This window comes from Protopterus annectens, chromosome 13.part0, assembly GCF_019279795.1.
Source record: "Protopterus annectens isolate FY-2018-M chromosome 13.part0, PAN1.0, whole genome shotgun sequence".
NCBI classification, from domain to species: Eukaryota; Metazoa; Chordata; order Ceratodontiformes; family Protopteridae; genus Protopterus; species Protopterus annectens.
Window position 1 is genome coordinate 467,008,411 of NC_056747.1, and position 21,130 is coordinate 467,029,540.

The window sequence follows — 21,130 nt, forward strand, 5'->3', positions numbered from 1 at the left end:
AGCCATGGACTCAAATTCAATGATAAAAATCCATTATCATCCCCTTCAGTAAAAATGATATCCCTGCAGACTGCCATATAAATAATAATATCCTAAGTAACAACTCAGTAGTGAGAGATTTCAGAATGCAAGTTGACTGTAGCTTAAATTTTGACCACAATGTGTCTAATGTGGTAAGGAAGGCATTCTATGCTGCTCACCTCATTAGCAAAGGCATTGCTTCAAGAGTGAAAAAGGTCATAATTCTCCAGTACTCGACCCTCATCAGGCCAATAATTGAGTAGAATGCTCCCTTTGGTATGTACCTTACCAGGCCACCTGCAGCAACTTGACAGACCTCAGAGAAGAGACCAAGAGAATTCAAGGACTCCAGCACGTCATACACTGACAGATTGAAGTCACTGTCACTGTACTCAGCAGGATACAGAGTACTTAGAGGAGACTTGTGCCTGGCCTACAGAGCAACCTCTGATCCAAACCTAATGGAAATAGTGCACATCAGCAAGTCAAATGGGACAAGGGTCACTTGCTCCAGGGACATTAACCTTGCCCCTCTGTGACCCTGTTTAAGTATAGCCTGGATGAATGGATGGGAAATCATAAATTCCTGTCAGGGATTTCACATATGATCCTGCTAGATGTGGGTAGTCACTGCTAACTAAGATCTCAAGTTTAGGCAAGATCCTTTATATTGGGTTTCTCTAGTCTTATACTGGGGCTCATACAGCTAGGGTTATAAAGACCTTCGGAGAACAGCCTAGTAATCACCTAAGGAACTACTTATTTAAAAACGTTAGCAGCATTTGCATTTCCAGAACAATGTATTGGAATATTTAAAAAATGTATGGAGACTCCAAACCATATGTTAAAATTGGATCTTACATTTCTCAAGGACTCACTTTAAACAAAGGTGCAAAAGCAAGGGTGTCCCTTGTCCCCTCTAGTTGTATTAGTTACTGAACTCTTAGCTTGTAGTTAAGGAGCAACAAAAAAATAATGGATTCTCAATTAACAAGGACTGCCAATCTAAAATACAGCTTTTTGCAGTTCATATTTTACTAACTATAGGAAATTTAAATTATTCAATTGAAAAAATAGATGAGGAAATTGAAAAGTTTAAAGAAGTATCACTGCTGGAATTTAATAATAAAACTGAAACTTTAGTATCAAATCAATTACTAGATAGCAAGTTTAAAAATAAATATAAATGGGAAGCGAAATAAATATTTAAGAATAAAAATCTATCAAGAGGCGAGTAAGAGTAATAATCAAAAAAAAATAATTGAAGTGTTACTTCTTATTAAAAATGAAATTAATATTTGTTTTTACTTTTGAGGATAGGTTAGTACTTATTAAAATAATTACCCAAGTTTATATATATATATATATATATATATATTGCATTCAATAGCTTTAATGCCAGATAAAAACATTTTTTTTCCATTTTCTTTAAAAATAACTTCATTCTTATGGCATCCTAAAAAGCAGAAAATTGCTTACAGAAATCATATAAAAGTATGGTGGTTATTAGCTTTCCAGATGTAGAATTGTATTCTACTGCTGCAAATTTTAACTCTATTATACTCTGGATAGACTCAACTTACACTAGTCAATTGAAAACCATTCAGGAGAAGATTATACTACATTCTAATACATTTATCAAATGCAGCAAATTAGAAATATATAACAATCCTTTCAACTGGCTAAAACAATTTACCTTAAAAGGAAACTCATTTCATTCTTTAGACTCTGCATATATGAAATCTTTTTTTTTTTTTACACAGTTAATATGTTTTTAAAATTCCATTAAAATCAAAATGGAAATGTTTGTGTTTTCCCATTGCACACACCTCTAGATCTAAGGAAATTCAGAATGGTCAAATGAATTTACTAAAAAGGAATGGAATAGTATTATATATTATTGTCTGATTGCTTCAAAAAAGGAAAAGCTAAGTTGCCAGAATATTTAATGAAATATTATAAGTTCAATTAATCTGTTAACCTATTATCCCCATTGGTAAGACATTACATGAATTTGTAGATATGAGTAAAGAGGAACAGAACACTATTCCCTCATTATATGACCTACAAAGCTTATTCAAGTTATACAAGTTGATTATAAATAATTTTGATACAAAATTTTGGAACTTGTTAGACAGTTGAGGATTGAGTGACTCAGTACATGGTAACATTTTGTTACTTAAACCAGTTAAACTTCTTCAATTTTATATGGGAAAGTTTTTATGTGGAAATATATACATAGAATGTTTGTTACTCCCTATGAAATCTCAAAGTTTAGTAAAATGACAACTTCAGTTTGCTGGAGATGTAGTAAAGATGTAAAAGCTGACTGGACATGCTTATGGATTGTGAAAAATTAAATGTATATTGGGAAAGGGGTCATGGCCTGATAACCGTTCTTTAACTACATCAATATTAGTAAGGAATGTTCTACTTCCTGTCTCTATAAAAGCCAAACAAGAAAAAATATCTTGGAGTCTTTTGATGGTTTGTTAGAAAAGTTATTACAAAATATTGGAAAGCAAACTCAGTTCCTACATTTAAACAGTTTTTTTTTTAATTTAACACCAGTGCTATGTAAAACTGAAAAATAATTAATTAGAATAAGATCTATAAATCATACGAAGGCTTTCAGCGGTTGGGATAGTCTTGAAATGTTACAATTGAAATACCATGGCTCTTAAGATTACCTTGATGATTCAATGTATTCCTAAAATTGTACAACAGTATATGATGTTGAATTTCTTCCTGTGTATATATTTTAAATATGTTTAATTAAAAATGTTCTTAAAAAAAGAGTTCTTGGTTATGAAGTGAGCCTTTTATTCACTAAACAATTAATGGTTAGGTAGACATTTTAACCTGGTGATCATGCACTACTGCATTCACTGAACAAACAGGACAGCAATTATTCAAAGTTATCCTGCTGGGCAATATTTCTACAACCCTTCCAAGATACATTGTTTCATAGACCACAGCTGACTAACAGGAATGTCGGTGGATTGTCTAGGTCATACATCCCCCTCTGTGCAAGTATAAAACCAATAGTTTTGTGATGGAAGGCAAGTAGTTGTGATATCTTGTTTGTTAAAAAGTGGAATGTGCTTTTACACGTATCTTAGGTTGTGATGTTCTCACAAATATTAGCCAGGCAGTTATAACAGATAAAATAATGACTGCCATTTAAGTCATGACTGTCTTTTTAGTTCTTAAGGAAGTAGCCCAGGAAAGTAAAACAGGAAGGATGTTGGCTCCTCAGTCAGACATTCATTGTGGATTAGAGCAGGGGGAAATAACCAAACATTCATGTTTACTATAGACAGATGATCCCACTGTGAGCTACTGTAGATGTGGCCAGAGGTAAGGTCAGCTGAAGATTTTTTGGAAGGTGAAACTGAAGGGGTGCAGCTGTGATCTTTGCACACATAATATTGTAAATAACTTGTGGATCTAAGTGAACATCTAAAGCAGGGCATATGTTCATTTAATTTTTTCATTACTTTCTGAAAATGACCAGCCGTTTGACTTATTTCTGCCTCCAGCATTTTAAGAGCTTACAATGTACGCCCATTGTAAATCTGGGCTTTTTTATTTTGCTTTAATGTGCATTTTAGTTTTATGAAGTGTTATTTTGTGCATCAGACTTGCTAGAATTAGCTGTATTAGGTTTGATTTGATGGCCTTTGCTGTTTTGTCCATCAAGACTGCATTACAGAACCTTCTTTAGGACCCAGTGTTAAATTACTGGTGTCCTGGGTATATTAAATGCTTCACCAAAAGCAGTGGGTACTAAATGCATGAAATGAATTTACATAGTGGCAACATACAAATACACAATAAAAGGGGGCAACTAGCACAAAACAGCAACTACACAGATTACTGTAACAGAACAAACTGGAGGACTTTTCTGTTTTTACTGAACTCCTCCAATGCAGCTAAATTAAAACCATGTAGCATCCCCATTTGTGAAATATAAACATTGATCGGCAGATGGTAATTATAAAAAAAAAATGCATAAATAAAAAAACTACTCACATCTGTGCAGGAAGCTGTCTCTTCAAAATCTCCATATTCAGAGATATTTGATAACTGATCAGTGCTGTCTGAAAACAGGCTGCTTGGAGTAGACAAGTTTCTTCTGAGTCGTGGTATTTGCTGAAAAACAAAACAACTTTCAGGGAAAGCATCCTGCACAAGCATTTGGTTTCAGGAAACTTAATACCTATGGCATTGAAAGAATGAAAAAGGCAGCATATGTTCTAAATGATTTCAAAATATCTTCAGACCAACTTAATTCTCTCTTAGTATATGATTGTACATTGCACACAATCGTGCTATTTTCAAAGGTGTTTTAGAAAAGGTTAAGAAACCTTGTACTGCAAAAATGCCATTGAGAATGTGACTTCATGAAATACTACAGAGAGTGATTTCAAAATGTAACCATAGACTGTCTTTTTGTGAAATTGTTTATCATTTGGCATAAAACAATCAGTTTCCAAACATGTAAGGCATGCCGTACAAAACAGATCTAGAAAGAGAACTGGGGTAATAAAAAAGGAAAAACTGATATGCAGGGTGATACATAAAATGGGTAGTAGGGAGATAAGAGATAAGGGTATAGGATAGACAGGAAAAAGGTTGGGGGATTAAAATGGAGTGGAATGATTTTAAGGCGGATTAAAAACATGTTGGTTTAATACTGTTAACCAATTGTGCGAGAGATCTTGACTTCTCTCTAAACATAATAGCAGCACTGTATCAGTCTCAGATACATTTTAACAAATAGTTTAACTTAAAATATTCAGCCCGTTTCAACTTAAGGGTAATATGTTGGTAAAACTAATTAACAAAACACTTAGCTGAACTAATTAACATAATGTCTCAAATGTGAGTTGTGAAGTGGAAGCAGGCATTTTTTGCTAATAAGAACAGTATTTCTCCTGCCACACAGTTGTTTGGAATGGCTTTCACATCCATATCATGTTTTCTCCTTGCCTTATACACTGACAACAGTGGTTAAGAAAACAAACATCAATTCTTTGAATTTTCCCTCCATAATACTGAAGATAAACATACCAACTTGCTCTCTGGTGTGTGTTCTTCATTAGTCAGGGGATCTTTCTTATAAGCATACCTCTCAACTCTCCAGAGTTTCACATAAAGGAAAGATTTTCACTTTATGTTTTTGGTCTGCTCCTTGTAAAAAAAAAAAATCTATCTTTTGGAAATCATTGAGGAATGCAGTAAAGAAACAACAGATATTTGAGTTTCAGACTTCCTGTTGTCTAGTAAATTAATGCTAATGCAAAACCTAATCTAGCAATATTCTACGTTTATAGGAGCAGCAGTATTTAAACTAATCATTTGTCCCCACTTTATTTTTGGCTTTGTCAAGATTTCTTGAGCCAAGAACTCAAGAGGTACGACTGCAATGAAACTAATTTCTCAAGATGGGGGACTTTACATGACATACATGGAGCCAGCACAGTAAATCAAACTGCTTAGTGGCTTTATGTATTTGATTATTCCCAAAAAGTCAGTAAAAATTATTGTAGCTGGATTCAATGATGGCCTCTACACTCTTCCCTCCAGCAGAAGTCAAGTACTCAAAGTATGGTGGGGAACTGCAGGCTGTAACAATAAAATGGAAATAAAAATACAATGGAATACCTTGTGAATGAAATAATACATTTTAAATCCCATACAAATTAAGTCTTAACATTTTTTGCATCATAAAATAACATACACTAAAATAATGTTATTTTGAAGCAGGTAATTAAATTATTCCACATTTGGTGATGATTGCACCAGCTCCCATGGCAATATATATATATAAATGAGTAAAGCACCAATTAAGACTCAAATGATTTTCCATTAATTACTGACTGAGCAGCTGATGCCAGCTCAGCCACCTTAAGTATCTTAAGTACAGGAAGATCAGCAGTTGTAATACATTGCTGCCATTCATTCTCCAAGCAGTGCTTTCTTGCCACAGAATGGATCTGCGTACATCAGGCTGTGTATTCAGTGGTCAGGCAGCCGTGGGTCAGGGTCAGGACCTTGTAAAACCCTGATGACTGCCCAAAGGATGGCCTCCCACAACCAGTCCTACTGACAGAGAAATAAATGGGCCAGTTAGATAATGTGATAGCTTATGGCTTGGCAAGAAATAGGTAGAAAAAGAATACAAAAACTATATTGACAATTGTCTTTTTGTAACATGGAAGAAAACATAGGAGTTCTATAGATCATTTCTTTGAAAAAATGTCACACACACAAATACACGCACTCTCTCTAAATAGACAGATAACCGATTTAGATCTTAAGTGATGTCATAAAACACAAATTAGTTTAAAAAAACACCCAATGGGGAAAACGTTTACTAGTATCACTTTATAACCAACCAAAATGAATAAATGCAAACAAGAAGTAATTGTCTGTGTACTGGTTCAGATGTCTACAATGATCACTGCAGTGCTGATTAATTCATAATGAAGACCAAGAATGAGTCTAGTAAAGGCCAAAACCATATGGGTTTGGTATAATGGTTAAGGACTTGCCTTCACAAACCCAAGGCACAGGGTTTGATTCTTACTTTTGGGAAACTGGCTAGGCAAAAATAGCCCACAAAGGCAGCTAGCCTACTGCTTGCTTATGAACCAATGTTTATTTTGGGCCACTGTGGTCGAGAGGTAGAGCACAACACCAGACTCCGGTACGTGAGTTTGAGGTCTGTGGGCCCAAATTTTTTTTTTTTTTTTAGAAGGAAAGGGGTGGCATAATGGTTAAAGTCTTTACTTCATGGATACAAGGTGCAAGGTTTGATTCTGAAGCTCAGTTTACCAGAGCTGCTCAGAATTTGGCGTTCTTAGCCACAAGTCTGGAGTGCATCACTCTGTGAACTGCATTTTACTTAACTGCTGCATCATTTTTACTGTTTTTTTGCTGCTGTGACTTCTTCATTCTTCACTTTGTATCACTGCTACTTCTGCCTTAAATAGCATAGGGTACATATTCAGACTTGTTAAATCTAGACTGTTCTGTATCACTTGAGCAATAAAACCAACCATCTTACATTAATAGGGCCTCCCTGTACCCTTGTGGTAAAAGTGTGCAGCTCAGGACCCATCTGAGTTTCGGACTGCTGGACTAAGGCTCTCTGTGGGGCTTTCCTATTGGTAGTATAAGTTAAAGCTGTTTAAATTCACTTGTATTTAAGCCATGGGTTTGGTGTTCAGTTTACTGGAGCTGCTCAGAGTTTGGTGCTCTTAGCCAGAGGTCTGGAGTGCATCTGAACAGAAATCCAGGGCATTCACTGAAATCTTTTAAAAATAAGTATACTTTAAGCATGCATTGTACTTTGTGAACTGATTTTATTGAACTCCTGCTTCATTTTTACTGTTTTTGCTGCTGTGACTGCTTCATTCTGTACTTCGTATCATTGCTACTTCTGCCTTAAATAGCATAGATTAGAGTCAGACTTGCTGAATCTAGACTGATATCACTTTAGCACTAAAACCAGCCATCTTACATTAAGAGGGCTTCCCTGCACCCTTATGGCAGAAGTGTGCATCTCAGAATCCATCTGAGTTGGGGATTGCTGGAGTAAGGCTCTGTGTAGGACTTTCCTATCAGTAGTTTGTGTTGAAACTGTTTAAATTCACTTGTATTTATTATGTTTGAAGGCAGCTCCACACTGCACAATGGGTGTTACCGGTGCCTTGTATAGATGCAAACACCAATGTACTCTTTCCTTAGAGAATAGTCAGTGGAACAATCCCAGGCTTCCCTGCTGCACTGTGGGCAATTCATCTGAGCACTGAGCAGCATTAATACACTTTTTAATCCATAATCCTTAATAGAATAAGAACTCTTGCTAACCCAAGAGCAAAAGCTGATCTAACTTGCCCACCACCCAACAGTACTTATGGCTTAACTTGCTACAACGGACAGTCAGTTTCCCAACATTTCTTCAACCGTGATTGACATGAACATCCTGAGGCAATGTAGTAATCATCCCATGTATACAGACAACCATTTGCTCCTACAGCCAACAAATAGATGTGAGATGTAACTATACTATGAAACTGGAATCAATGCTCTCATTTAACAACAAACAATATCAAATAGGTTGTCAACAAACAAACACAACTCCTCCCACACAAGATAAAGTCATGACACACAGGGCCATTGCTAGCATTTTGGGGGCCCCCAGCAAGTTTCAAGTTGGAGGCCCTGCCCAGGGGAATATGTGTGTGACCACACTGTCATCACACCCCCTTCCCTATCAAGGTCGTGTCGCACCATTTAATGATCATTGTATAATATTACTACATTCAGACCAATAAAAAGACTTGAAATGCCAAGGTGCACACTGACTGGCATTTAGTACCAATGTTATATTATGACAAGCCCCTGTACCACAGCAAGGTAGCCACTCAATGGTGCACATACATACTGACTGGAGTGGCACAATGGTGCAGCAGCTAACTGTGTCACATCCCAGCAAAAGGTTCTCCAGTTCAATTCTCAGCTGGGGTGCCTTCTGTGTGGAGTCTGCATGCCCTCCCTGCATTCTTGTGGTTTCCTTCATGTGCTCTGGTTTTCTCCCACATTATAAAAACATGCATCTGGAGCATTTCTCCCAGGGCATCCACTGTAAATAGGCTCTGTCCTATTCATTCTTTCCCTGTCAACAAATGTTAAATAAATAAAATTTAGTAACAATGTTACATTATGACAAACCCCTGTACCACTGCAAGGTATCCATGCACAGAGTTACACACAATGACTGGCATTTAGTACCAATATTAGATTATGACAAGCCCATGTATGACAGCAAGGTAGCCACTCAGAGATGTACACACACACACACACACACACACACACACACACACACACACACACACACACACACAGAGGCATTTAGTAGCAATGCTGTTAACATTGTGACAAGCCTCTGTATTGCATCAAGGCAGCCAGTCCCACAGAGGTACACAGACACACACACTGACTCCCACAAACAGGACACAGACACAAGACAAAGACAGCACTATAGCAAGACTGAAGAGAGACACCAACACACACACCCTCACGCAGGACAGATACACAAGACAGACAGCTACACAGAATCTTGCACACAGGACATAGACACCCACATATGATGAAGACAGCACTACAGTAAGACTGAACATTAAGAATTTAAAACACTGTGCTTATGAACTAATAATGATGCTAGAATAAGATTTTGCAGTAGCATGCATTGTGTGACCCCACATTTTTGATGAACAGACTAAAACAAACTGGATGTTGTGCAACATTCTCACAGCCCTAACCAACCTCCTAACCTCTCAGCACAATTCCAAAGCTGAAAATAACCGCACAACAAAGGTGTAACAGCAAGGATAGTTACAAACATTGCTATGATAAATTTAGAAATGTATTAGAATGACAGGGTATGCATTAGCATTCATTAAAATAATCAGTACATCCTGCAGAACTCTTATAGTCCCCCCCTCCAAGTTTCAGCACAATTCTAGAGGAGGTAACAACAAAATAAAAAAACAAGATAAGGACTTAACATTAGGGATTTAAAACACTGTGCTTATGAAATAATACAGATGGTTGAATAATAGACTTTTCCAGTAGTATGCATTGCGTGAATCTACATTTTTGATGAGTAACAGACCAAAAATACAGGTCAAACATTTAAATCTTGTGCAACATTCTCATAGCCCCTTCTCCTCTCCTAACCTCTCAGCTTAATTCTAGACTAAGCTAAAAAAAACTGCAGAACAAAGGTGTAACATCAGGGATAGTTTAAAACTTTACTACGATCAACTTTGATCAGAGAACAGGGTTTGCAATGGCACGAATTAAGACATCATACATTCTGCAGAATTCTCTCAGCCCCTACTCCCCAGTGTCTCAGCACAATAAATCTGGATGAAGTGAAAGCAAAATAAAAACACAAAGGCATAACATTAAAACACGTGATTATGAGCGAAGAAAGATGCTGGAATAACAGGTTTTGCAGTAAAATGCATTGCGCAACCTCACATGTTTTAATGGAGAGACAAACAGGCAAACATCTGAACATTGTGCAACATTCTCACAGCCGTAACCTCCCTAACAACCTCTCAGCGCAATAACTCCAGGCAAAGCAAAAAATTATCATAGAACAAAGGCGTACCATCAGGGATAGTTGTAAACATTGCCAGTGTACACAATACTAGTATAACAGGGTTTGCATAGTATACATTAAACAGCAGCTGCCCATTCTGCAACATTCTCACAGCTGCTTACCCCCTCCTAACCTCTCAGCACAATACTTCTGGACAGAGCAAAAAATTATCATAGAACAAAGGTGTAGTATCAGGCATAGTTGCAAACTTTACTGGTATACACAAAACAGTATTAGCAGAACAGGATTTGCATTGGTATACATTAAAACATCTATATATTCTGCAGCATTCTCACAGCCACTATCCCCCACTACTAATATTTCAGCACAACTGTACACAAAACAAAAAAGCATTAATGAATATTCTTATGCAAGACTAGCTAAAAAACATCAAATCTGGACATTATGGGCAACCCTCCCTTCCTCAATCTCTTGGCAGAAGAATTCTAGACAAAGGTAAAATAATTTACAATCACAGCCCCGTATTCCCCCAAATCATCTTAGCACAAGAACTCTGCACAAAAAAAGTAAGACAATCCTCTCCCTAGACTTCCTCACCTCCCACTGCAAAAAAAAAAGGTTAAAAATAAATCCAACAACTTGCAATTTCTGCACTTAATAGAAGGCTGCTACTAATCCTCTGCTTGCTTCTCCTACACACAGACCAGAACAGTTCAGCTCTTTTAAATTGCCCCTAAAAGGACAGTTTTTCAGATCTTTTAGAAATTGCCCTTACAGGAGCAGTTAAAATACAGCTGGTCCCATACTTGCTCCAGGAAAACTTAACTCCTCCATCGTCCTCACACCATACCTCTCAACCTCTTAGCATGAAAAAGATGGACAAAGCCAAAAATAAGATTGACATTTGAAAACATTGAACATATGGTCGATGTCTTCACTGACCTTATAAAAAGACAAAAAAAAACGAAACAAGTACCCTAACGGGTTTAAGAAGGGGGGCAAGCCCTCCTGCACCCCACACACACCCCGCTACTTAAATATATCAAATCCAAGACCGCACTACATTGCAGCAAATGGAAATCTCCCCTTACGGAGATTTCCATTTACATGCTTGAGATTCTGAGCGTTCGATAGTCTCGTGTCGACAATGTCAGATTCGACATTGTTGGCTTTCGAGAATACACTATTGACCCCAAAATAATGGGGGTACAAAGGCTTAAACACCTCAACCTCTGAGGGTAAGAAATCTAGACAAAGCAGTAAATAAAAGTAGGACTAAGTACCACAAATCGGGACAATTTTTAAATATTGCTCTTACAAACTTAGAAACAAGGCTTTGCATTAGCATGAATTTTCTGAAGGGTATAAAGTCTGAAACAAATGTCTGTCATCCTCTTCTAACTTCAGTCTTTAATAATTTACTAATTTTCTAGAAAACTACAATTTCACGGAAAATGGACCAAAAATAGGAGGCAAAAATTTGGACATTCTGTGAAAATCTATACAGTTAAGAGGTCCACTTTTTAAGTATTGCTCATATAAACTTACAAACTTGCTAGAATAGCAGGCTTTGCTTTAGCATACATTTTCTGAACATGAAGTCTGAAACTTAAATGTCTGCCATTATTTAGTGGCTTCAATACTCAATTTTTAAGAAAACCACAAATTTTATGAACAAACCAAAAATATGAAGCAAAAATCTTAACAGTTAAGACGTATGCCTCATGCCAATAATCACATAGAACCGACCCAACAGACCACCGATTAAAGCAAAGCCAATCAGGTAACTAGAACTTACTTCCCTGACTGCTGCAGCCAATCATGGCCCTTACTTCATTTAAGCAGACTTGACAGTTCAGCTTACAGGCAACTTTTTCAGGGGGAAAGAAATACCGGAATCACACAACATTTTACAGCTGTGAGAATGTCTAGAAGGTGCCGAGGAAGCAGTGGAAGAGACAGAGAAATCCACAGTTGCTGCATGTGGGGGCCCTCATACACAAGAAGATAACTGGGGGGCTCCCTGCAGCCACAGATTTGGCGGGTACCTAATGCCAGCTATGACGACACATAGACCCACACACGTGGAGGTACTCACCAAGAGCCTACCAAAAGACCAGAGACCTCCCAAGCCCAAACAACTTGCACATAAATCTACTAAATATAACACACATACCAGTATCTCAGCAAATAAGCCACTAAGGCAGAACACCTCAAAACCAATGTCTTGGTCACAGAAGATTCCATAGTGTGAAACATACATTTCACTCTCACTAGGGTGGACAAGGTGGTGGTCATGGTCAGCTGCCTGTCAGGTGCCAGGATCAGTCAACTCACTCACGCACTCAAGTCACTCAACAATTACCGTTATGACTCTGTTGTAGTACATGTTGGGGTGAATGACTTGAGATGCACCTCTCTAGACTATATCAACAGAGACATGACTTAACTCTCAGATTGCGTCTCCCAGGCGGGTATATCCCTAATATGAAGCAGCATTCTACCTTCACTCAGGATGATGCCACAATATAAACAAAAAATGACTGACTTCAACAACAGGCTTAGCTTCCGGTGTCAATCCAGGGGGATCCAATATCTGTCAGCCTGGGAAGACAGTCAACAGACCACACTGTTCTGCCTGAGATAGTCTTCACCTGTCTCCTCTAGGCTTTTGAATACTGGTGGAGGCACTTGCCTCCTCATAGTGCCTTTTTTAGGCAATACCAAAACATAATGTCCGCTGTAAAAAAAATCCACTATAGATAAACTCAGGGTTATGCTACTTAATTCTAGTAGTCTAAATAAGAAACTGCACTCCCTAGATGCTCTCCTCAACTTGGAAGATGCTGACATCTGTGCAGTCACAGAGACTTGTTTCAAGGCCGCAGAGAGCACCCCAGCTGTGCAAGTCTACAGTGCCTTTCACACTTTCAGACCTCAAAATGAGCATGAAAGAACCAAAGGTGGAGTTGTTCTTCATTTAATCCAAATACACATAGGTTCATAGGTTGGTACTAGGCTATCAGTCCTAGGGGCCTATACAAGCCTAGCCATAATTCCCTGGCTATTTCTTCCCACATTATTTACATCCCTGGACTCCTGTCTAGCAGGGCGACTGACATGATCCCCGTGGTGAATTTCCTTTCTCCCATCCAATAGTCAAGGTTCCTTCTGAAGAGGGCCAAAGAGGCACTCTGCTTGACATGTATGGGCAATCTATTCCAGAGTCTGGGGAGTCTCTGGATCAGGAACCTATCCCTCCAGCATGTTTTGTTTATTATGATGACAAGGTGTAGATCCCTGGAGAGTGTGGCTCTGAGGGATTGGGATTTCTTTAAGTGTAGCATGTCCAACAGCTCTGGGTTTGACATGGCCTTGTATGTTAAGCAGAGATAGCCTCTGAGTAGACGATATGTGACAGAGTATAGCTGGAGTTTTTTAAGGCGGTCAACGTAGGGCATCTGCTTTAGGCCTGTGATTCTTTTAGTGAGGTATTTCTGCAGCCTTTCCAGTTGTTGCAGATGTCTTGAGAGGTACATACCAAATGGGGCGTTGTATTCTATAATGGGTCTAATGAGGGATGAGTACAGTGGGACAATGATCTCCTTTTTTCTGGATGAAAAGCCCTTAGTGATGAGGTATGCCACATAGAAGGATTTCCTGACTGTTGTGTGATGTGGTTATCGAAGGTGAAATGACTGCCCACCTGGGTCCCCAAGTCTCTTATCACACTTTCGGTGTTTAGTGTACCACCACCTATATGGTAATTCACGGATGCCTGTTTTTTCCCCAAAGGGGATAACTATACATTTCTTGGCATTGAGCTTGAGCCCATGGCTCTGGCACCAAGCATCTGTTTCTGTAAGGCCCTTTTGTAGAGTATCCACATCATTTGGGGATTCAATAATGGCTCCCAGTTCGCAGTCATCTGCAAACTTTGTTAGCCAGAGTCCCTTAGTGTTGGCCTGTACTTCAGAGAAGTAGATGATAAACAAGAGCAGTCCCAGGACTGAACTCTGAGGTAACTCCACTTGTCTGGAGTTGGATTTGGAGTCAGCTACTTTTACAGTGTGGGTTCTATCAGCAAGCCAGTTAGTAACCCATTGGGTGATGTAGGGATTAATGCCCAGCTTAGTAAGTTTATCTATGATTAACTATGATTCCAGAGTGGGGATGGTGTCAAAGGCCTTGGCAAGGTCTAGATAGACTGTGTGGACCACCTTACCCTTGTCCATGCTCTGGAGACTGATTCAAAGAAGTCAATTAAGTTCAGGAGACAAGATCGCCCCTTCACATACCCAAACTGGGTGGGGTCCAGTGTTTGAAGGTTGCTAATGTCTTTGTTTATAAGTTCCATGATAATACGCTCCATGGCCTTGCAGATAAGGCTCGTCAGACTGATGGGACAGTAGTTTCCGGGATCCAAGGTGGATTCCCCCTTGTGGAGTGGGATAACTGTAGCTCTGCGCCACTCAGTGGGCACAAAACCTGAGGTGAGGCTATGATTAAACATGACACTTAGGTGAGGTGCCATTTCATATTGTAGTTCATGTAGTACACAGCCCGGGATGTCATCTGGTCCCATGGATGCTGTATTCTTAGCTTTGGAGAGTGTGTTTTTTTTTTTTTTACCTGTGTGGCCATTATTACCAGAATTTGGCAATCTTCTGGTATTGAGATGGGCCATTTAGGGGGTGAGAGGGGGGTGAAATTGATACTGAATCTATCTGCCAGGATATTGGCAATATCCTTGGGATCAGTATATTTAATGCCATTCTGTTTTAGCTGAGTGCAGATCTGAGCATTGCCATTTAGATTCTTGACATAGTTATAGAATGCCTTATGGTTGTCTTTGGAATCTTTGGCAATTTTATTTTCGTAACTAGCTTTGGAGGATTTTATGAGGGATCTCAGTTTCTTACTGAGGCTGGTAAGGGAGTTTTGTTGCATTTTTCTGCAACAGTTTCTTCCTTTTGTTGTAAAGTTTGTTTATGGCAGGGGACCAACAGATTGGCTTCCTTTTTTTGGTGAGAGCATCTTGGTTCTATTTGGGATGGCACGATTCATGCATGAGTGGATGTGCTCATACAGTGCCTTAGTGTAGGAGTCAGCAGTTGAACTTTCAGTTCCCGTCTGCATGGGTGTCATGAAGTTTGTCACTTCTGACTTGAGTAGCATGAAGCTGGCTTTGGAGAAGTTTTTTATGGAGGTTTCCTTACTGGGGGGGTGGGGGTGGGATGTGGATGTTAAGGGTGATTAGCTTATGGTCAGACCTGACTAACGAGGGGGTGACCATAGGTGTGGAGCATCGATTTCCCATGTTGGTAATGACCAGGTCTAGGATATTGGAGCCCCTGGTGGGACGATGGATTAGTTGATCCAGGGCATTGGAATTTATGAATTCCAAGAACCATTGGGCAAAGGTGTTGGTACACAAGTAGTTTTTTAATGGCAGGGTAGTTAAAATCATCCAGTATCAGGGTGTTTGGTTCTATCTTAATATTTTCCAGTATGTTTAAAAAGGTGTAGTGAGAATCTTGGGGTATGGTGGGGGATCTGTAGCAAGCTACAATTTGGACTGCAGTCTTACCTAGTGTTAGTTGCATCTGGAGAATTTCAGACGCATTGTGTTGGGCAACTAGCCTGGTGGTGTGAATATTGACACTCCTCCACCTTTAGTGTTTTGGTCCTGGTTTGGTAGCCAAAAAGTGTGGTAAGTCATTGAGACTGGTTAAACAGTATGAGACTCTCGAGCTACTCCAGGTCCAAATAACTATAGGTAAAACATCCTACCACATAACTGCCAGCTACACATCTCCCATTGTGAACCATGAGAAGCACACCACCTATTTGGACTTGCTTGAGTCACTCCTACATAGCCAAACACCTTGGGCATGGGAGATTTCAACTATCTTTCTATCATGTGGGTGACATACACGAGCACAAGCTCAATTGCCCTGAGGTTCCTGGACTTTAATACAAATTATCTGGAACAGTTAGTCTGAACCCCCCAAAGGGGCTCAAATCTTCTGGACTTGGTACTCACCAATATGGGGGGGGGTGTCACTGCAACTACCCCCTGTGTTCTGCTATCCTAAGTAAGGTCAGACCATAAATCTGTCTTGTTCGAAGTAATGATCAGACACAACACCTCCATAGGAGAAATAAAAAATTAGAAACTTCTTCAAAATTATAGCCTATAAAGTGATGGTTTGAAAAGTTTTGAAGCCCCTGGTAACACAGCCAATGACGACTCCTATGCAGAGGAGTACACAATTGCCATGTATAACCACTTAAACTGTATTGGGTCTGCTGTACCTGACAGGATCAAAACAGTCTTCCAATAAAAACAAGCCACCCTGGTGGACCTAGAGTATAAACAGGTTATAATACAAAAGATAGAAATTGATATCCAAGAACAAGAGGGAACTTAGCAGGGAAAGAATACTCTCCACTGCTTGAACAAGCAAATCAGATATCTGGTAAAGTCCCCTAAAGCTAGTTATGTGGATAAATTAGCTTCCTTAGCAAAAGGATCAAGGCATTCTTTAGCTACATCCAAAATCTAGAAGGGAATACCCAGCTATGTGCTGAACTCATAGTGGACCATAACACTCACACATTGACTGACCCTGAGGAAACTGCCAGCCTGTTATCTGACAGATATGGCACAACGCTCACCATCCTGTCCCCACCAGCCATACCCCAAAGTATACCAGACCTGTCCTTCTCCCCAGTATCTCCAATGAGCAGATCTCAAAGGATAAAAAAAACAGGCCTCTACGGGACCAAATAACATCACAAGTTGCTTACTAAATAATCTAAAACATGACCTTGTGGATCCACTTGGCACTCTCTAACCATAACCGGAGTACTGGCTTTGTTCCAACAGAGTGAATAAAAGCCCTGTAATCCCTTGGAAACTATAGACCCATAAGCCTCCCCAGCCTTATCTAAAAGGCCATGGAAAAAATCCTCATGGACCTTATCAACAAGGACACAGGCAAGCTTCAGATACCTGACCCAACCCACTATGTCTTTTTTAATGGTAGATCCATGTTTACTAAACCTGGTGGACTTCTTTGAGAATGTCACCAAAGCCCTGGAAGAAGGCAAAGCAGTACATACCACCTATCTTCACTTAGCCAAGGCTTTCAACACAATCCCCCACTCAAGTATCATCAAAAAACTCTCCTAGCTGGAATTAATCTGTATGTCACTAAATGGGTAGCCAACCAGCTCACCCACAGAGCCCATACTGTCAAAGTTGGGGATTCCACCTCCACCAGTAGAACAAGTTGCCAGTGGGGTACCACAAAGTTCTGTGCTGGGCTCTCTACTGTTTGAAATCTATTTCTCAGAAGTCCAGATAAAAGTAGATGGCCTGTGGCTTACCTGGGAGCAATCATAGAGTCCCCTAAAGATATTAGCATATTACAGGAGGGGTTATCACAGACAAATGACTGGTGGCAAAGCTACAGTCTACAACTAAATGCAGAAAAGTGAATCTTATTTGTAATCTTTGGGACAGGTTGCACCTGCAAATTATAATATAGGTAGAACCCCCCCTAAGCTTGAACCCAGTGGTGCATGACTAGGAAACATAAGTTGACAGCGGCCTAAACTTCGATCACCATGTGTCCACAGTGGTAAGGAAAGCCTTTTACATTATACACCTCATAAATAAGGGCATCGCATCCAAGACCAAAGATGTTATAACGAATCTCTACTCCACTCATATCAGACCACCAATAGAGTACAACTCTCTTTTTTGCATATACCTTACCAGACACCTATAGTACCTGGAGACCACAGAGGTTCCTGCCCAAGAGAATTCAGGGACTCCAAAACATGACTTACATGTAAAAGACTGAAAGCCCTGTCACTGTTCTCTGTGTCCTACAGGTTGCTGAGAGGCAACCTGTGCCTGGCCTACAGAGCAGTCTCTGACCCTGGCAAAATGGAAATGCTGCATTTCTGAAAATCAAATAGGACAAGAATCACTTGCTCCAGAGATCTCAACCTAGCCTGTGACTTAAATAAAACATGCTAGATGGACAGATATGCCTCCCAGAGACTGACGCTACTCTGGAATAAACTACAATTCACGTTAAGCAGACCTCCTCAAAAATTCTATTTATGCTCAACCTGAACAACTGGATGGGAGACTGTAAAGTCACCTCTGGGGTGGCACCTATGTCCCTTATGGACAGAGGCAGCTGGTGCTGATCACAGACTTGCTCTGCAAACAATCAATCCATCTAACAATGGTCAGTTATGGAACACAGGTCTTGCATGGCTGGGATTGTAAAGGCCCTAGAGGCCTTTAGCCTAGTAACCTCCAATGAACCTATGAACATGCTACTTCCATAACAGACTTTCATAGGTTTGTGTGTTCTCAGGTGTGTACTAGGCTAATGATGCATCCCAAATCTCTGACAAGTTCTGCTACTCTTGGTAAGTATAAACAGGGGCTTGGAAGATAAAACATTTACAAGCAGGGGCCTGGGATATTAGCCATTTACAGGCTGCCCATGTCCATTACAGACACGGGTGCCAAATCAGGGATGAACTTTCAGTCCTGCTCCATCCCATTGGCCAAGTTACACTTCAATTGGATTAGGAAGGAACTCTACTTCCCATGGATGAGGATTCTGTTGCAGAGTTTTCATCTCTGGAATACATGGCTGTCACAGCAGCAGGTCTGATTTATATCACAGGCAAGGTTTAAGCCTTTAAAATGGGTAATTCTGGTGCTGCTTGTTTTGCAGATATGCAAGAGGTCAGAACTGGGTCAAGTTCCTGTGTATGTCAGGCATAGATCTCCCCTCAGCAGTCTGTAGGAAACAGAATACAGTGATAGGACTTTGAGGCAGTCTGCAAAGGACATGTTATTTATGCCCTGTATTCTTTTAAGGAGGAACCTCTGCAGACATTCTAACTGTTAAATATGCCTTGTTAGGTACATACCAAAGGGGGCACTGTACTCAATGACAGGTCTGAAGAATGCCAAATTCAATGGAGCAGTAACCTCCTTGGACCCAGATGCCATACCTTTGTTTTTACGTTGCATAACACAGAATGATTTCCTCACTACCATACACATATGATGGTCAAAGTCTAGATTACAGACTGCATGTGTCACTAAGTTCCTGACCACTGGGTTGACTCTTAGAGGTGTGTTGTCTTTATGATAGTCATCAGGAGAAGCAGACTTCCCTTAGGATACTATTATGCAATTCTTTGCATTTAGTTTTAGTCCATGGCTCTGACACCAGTTGTCAGTGTCAACCTTCTTAGTGAACATTAGTGTCAGTGGGGGATTCTATTACTGCTCCTAATTTACAATAATCTGCAAATCTGATCAGTCAGAGGCCCTTGATGTTAGCCATAACACCACCTTTAAAGCAGTTATACAAAAGTTCTGTCCTGTTTTAAGTTTTGCATTACTTCTTCCTGCAGTTAACACATCTAAATGCTTAGTAAATGCTAATTAAATACTAAATGTTCTGTAGCCTGATCACTACACAATCTTGGCAGTAGAAGTAAAATTAAATGAAGGGAAAGTGAATTCTGTAAACTACCTTCATACCAAACGGAATTTCCTCAAGCACAGTGTGTTTATATCTTACGCTTTAAGAGAAAACATCTGAGGTCTGAGAATAAAGAATACCTGAAAAGATATATTAAAGGTATAACTGCAAGTTGTGGAGTCTTTCTTTTTTTAGGGATTGCAGCTGTGTTCTTGAAGTGTTGAGACCTGCAGTATTCAATCTATTACTTCTGATAGGAAGCCATTCAGCTAAGTGCATCAACTATCTACATAAGCTTACCTGGCTTATACCAGCCTTTCAGTGATTTTGTAATGCTAACAACATTTGTTACTTTCTTACAGGGTACTTTGTATTAAGACTTCTTAATAATGTGCCTTGTGATTAGAAACCACACACTTTTCCTACAAACAGTCACAGGACTTGACATCTGGAGACCTATGCTAATTTTTTTTTTATTGCATGGTATTGTCTTGTGCTTCAGTCAATGCCATTTATGCAGTCAACAGGTCTGCTTTCTTGCAAATTAACTGTGTCTAACCCTGGCTAACTTGCATCAAATTAAAGGATTGCAGGTAGTCTCAAAGAATTTGCCTAACATCAAAAATTAAAAACTCTTATCTTGATCTGTTGACAATTACCATACTGCACAACATGCTTTAGCAGGACCTTGACAAATGGAGAATAAACTTTGAAAGATATTGTACATATCCCAAGAACTGCATAAGAGAAGATTGTTGGTATGATTTTGGATGTCCACAATTAAATGATCTTGTTATTGACTATTCTGTTAGTCGGCTACATAATCCGAGAGTTCCTCAGTGCCTTTTTTTTATGTAGAGTCATATTTGTACCTGATGTTGAGGGACCTGAGTGTGAGCATTATGTGGCAAATCCTGGCACCACACAGGCAGCTGTTACTTTCTCCTTATTCAACCTAGTGAGTGTGACATCAGTGTGCCTCACTATCGAGTCACCAATGACAAGTGTGTTGGGCATGCTGTTTTGCCTTAGGGGCTTTGGTTGAGTGGCACACTGTTTAGGAGAGTTGTGTGTCTCATGATTAGTGTTGTGGTTGTCGAGTGTGTTTCTGCTTTGGAGGTTTCTGCTGTTTGAGTAGATTTTTACTGACAGCCGCTGAAAAGGTGGGTGTGTGGTTTCTGTTTTTATGTGAAGGCAGAGCCGGTGTGTGTTTTGGAGGGCTAAGTGTTCCATGTGGTGTGATGCAAGTATTGACATTCTCCTCTTGACCAGCTATTATGTTCTTGGCTGGACAGTGTGTGGCGTCCAGTTTGGATATACAAGTAGATCTCTCGCAAGTCTGAGTGTAGGGAGGTAAGAGGAGAGGGTAGTCAGTGTAGATGTGGCAGTTGCTACATTGCCTCAGGATGCCCAGTTCACCAGGTTAATAGGA

At 39.6% G+C, this 21,130-nt stretch overlaps 1 protein-coding gene across 1 annotated transcript in view; it reads right to left on the reverse strand.

The window, feature by feature from the left end:
- Positions 1–21,130, reverse strand: part of LOC122787918 (unconventional myosin-Vb-like) — a gene marked incomplete at its 5' end in the record, with an annotated part of 1,807,467 nt that overhangs the window by 846,532 nt on the left and 939,805 nt on the right. Inside the window, one exon of the mRNA XM_044054844.1 lies at positions 4,057–4,176. Within this exon, the coding sequence (XP_043910779.1) occupies positions 4,057–4,176 (120 nt within the window). The remainder of the gene's footprint in view (positions 1–4,056; positions 4,177–21,130) is intronic.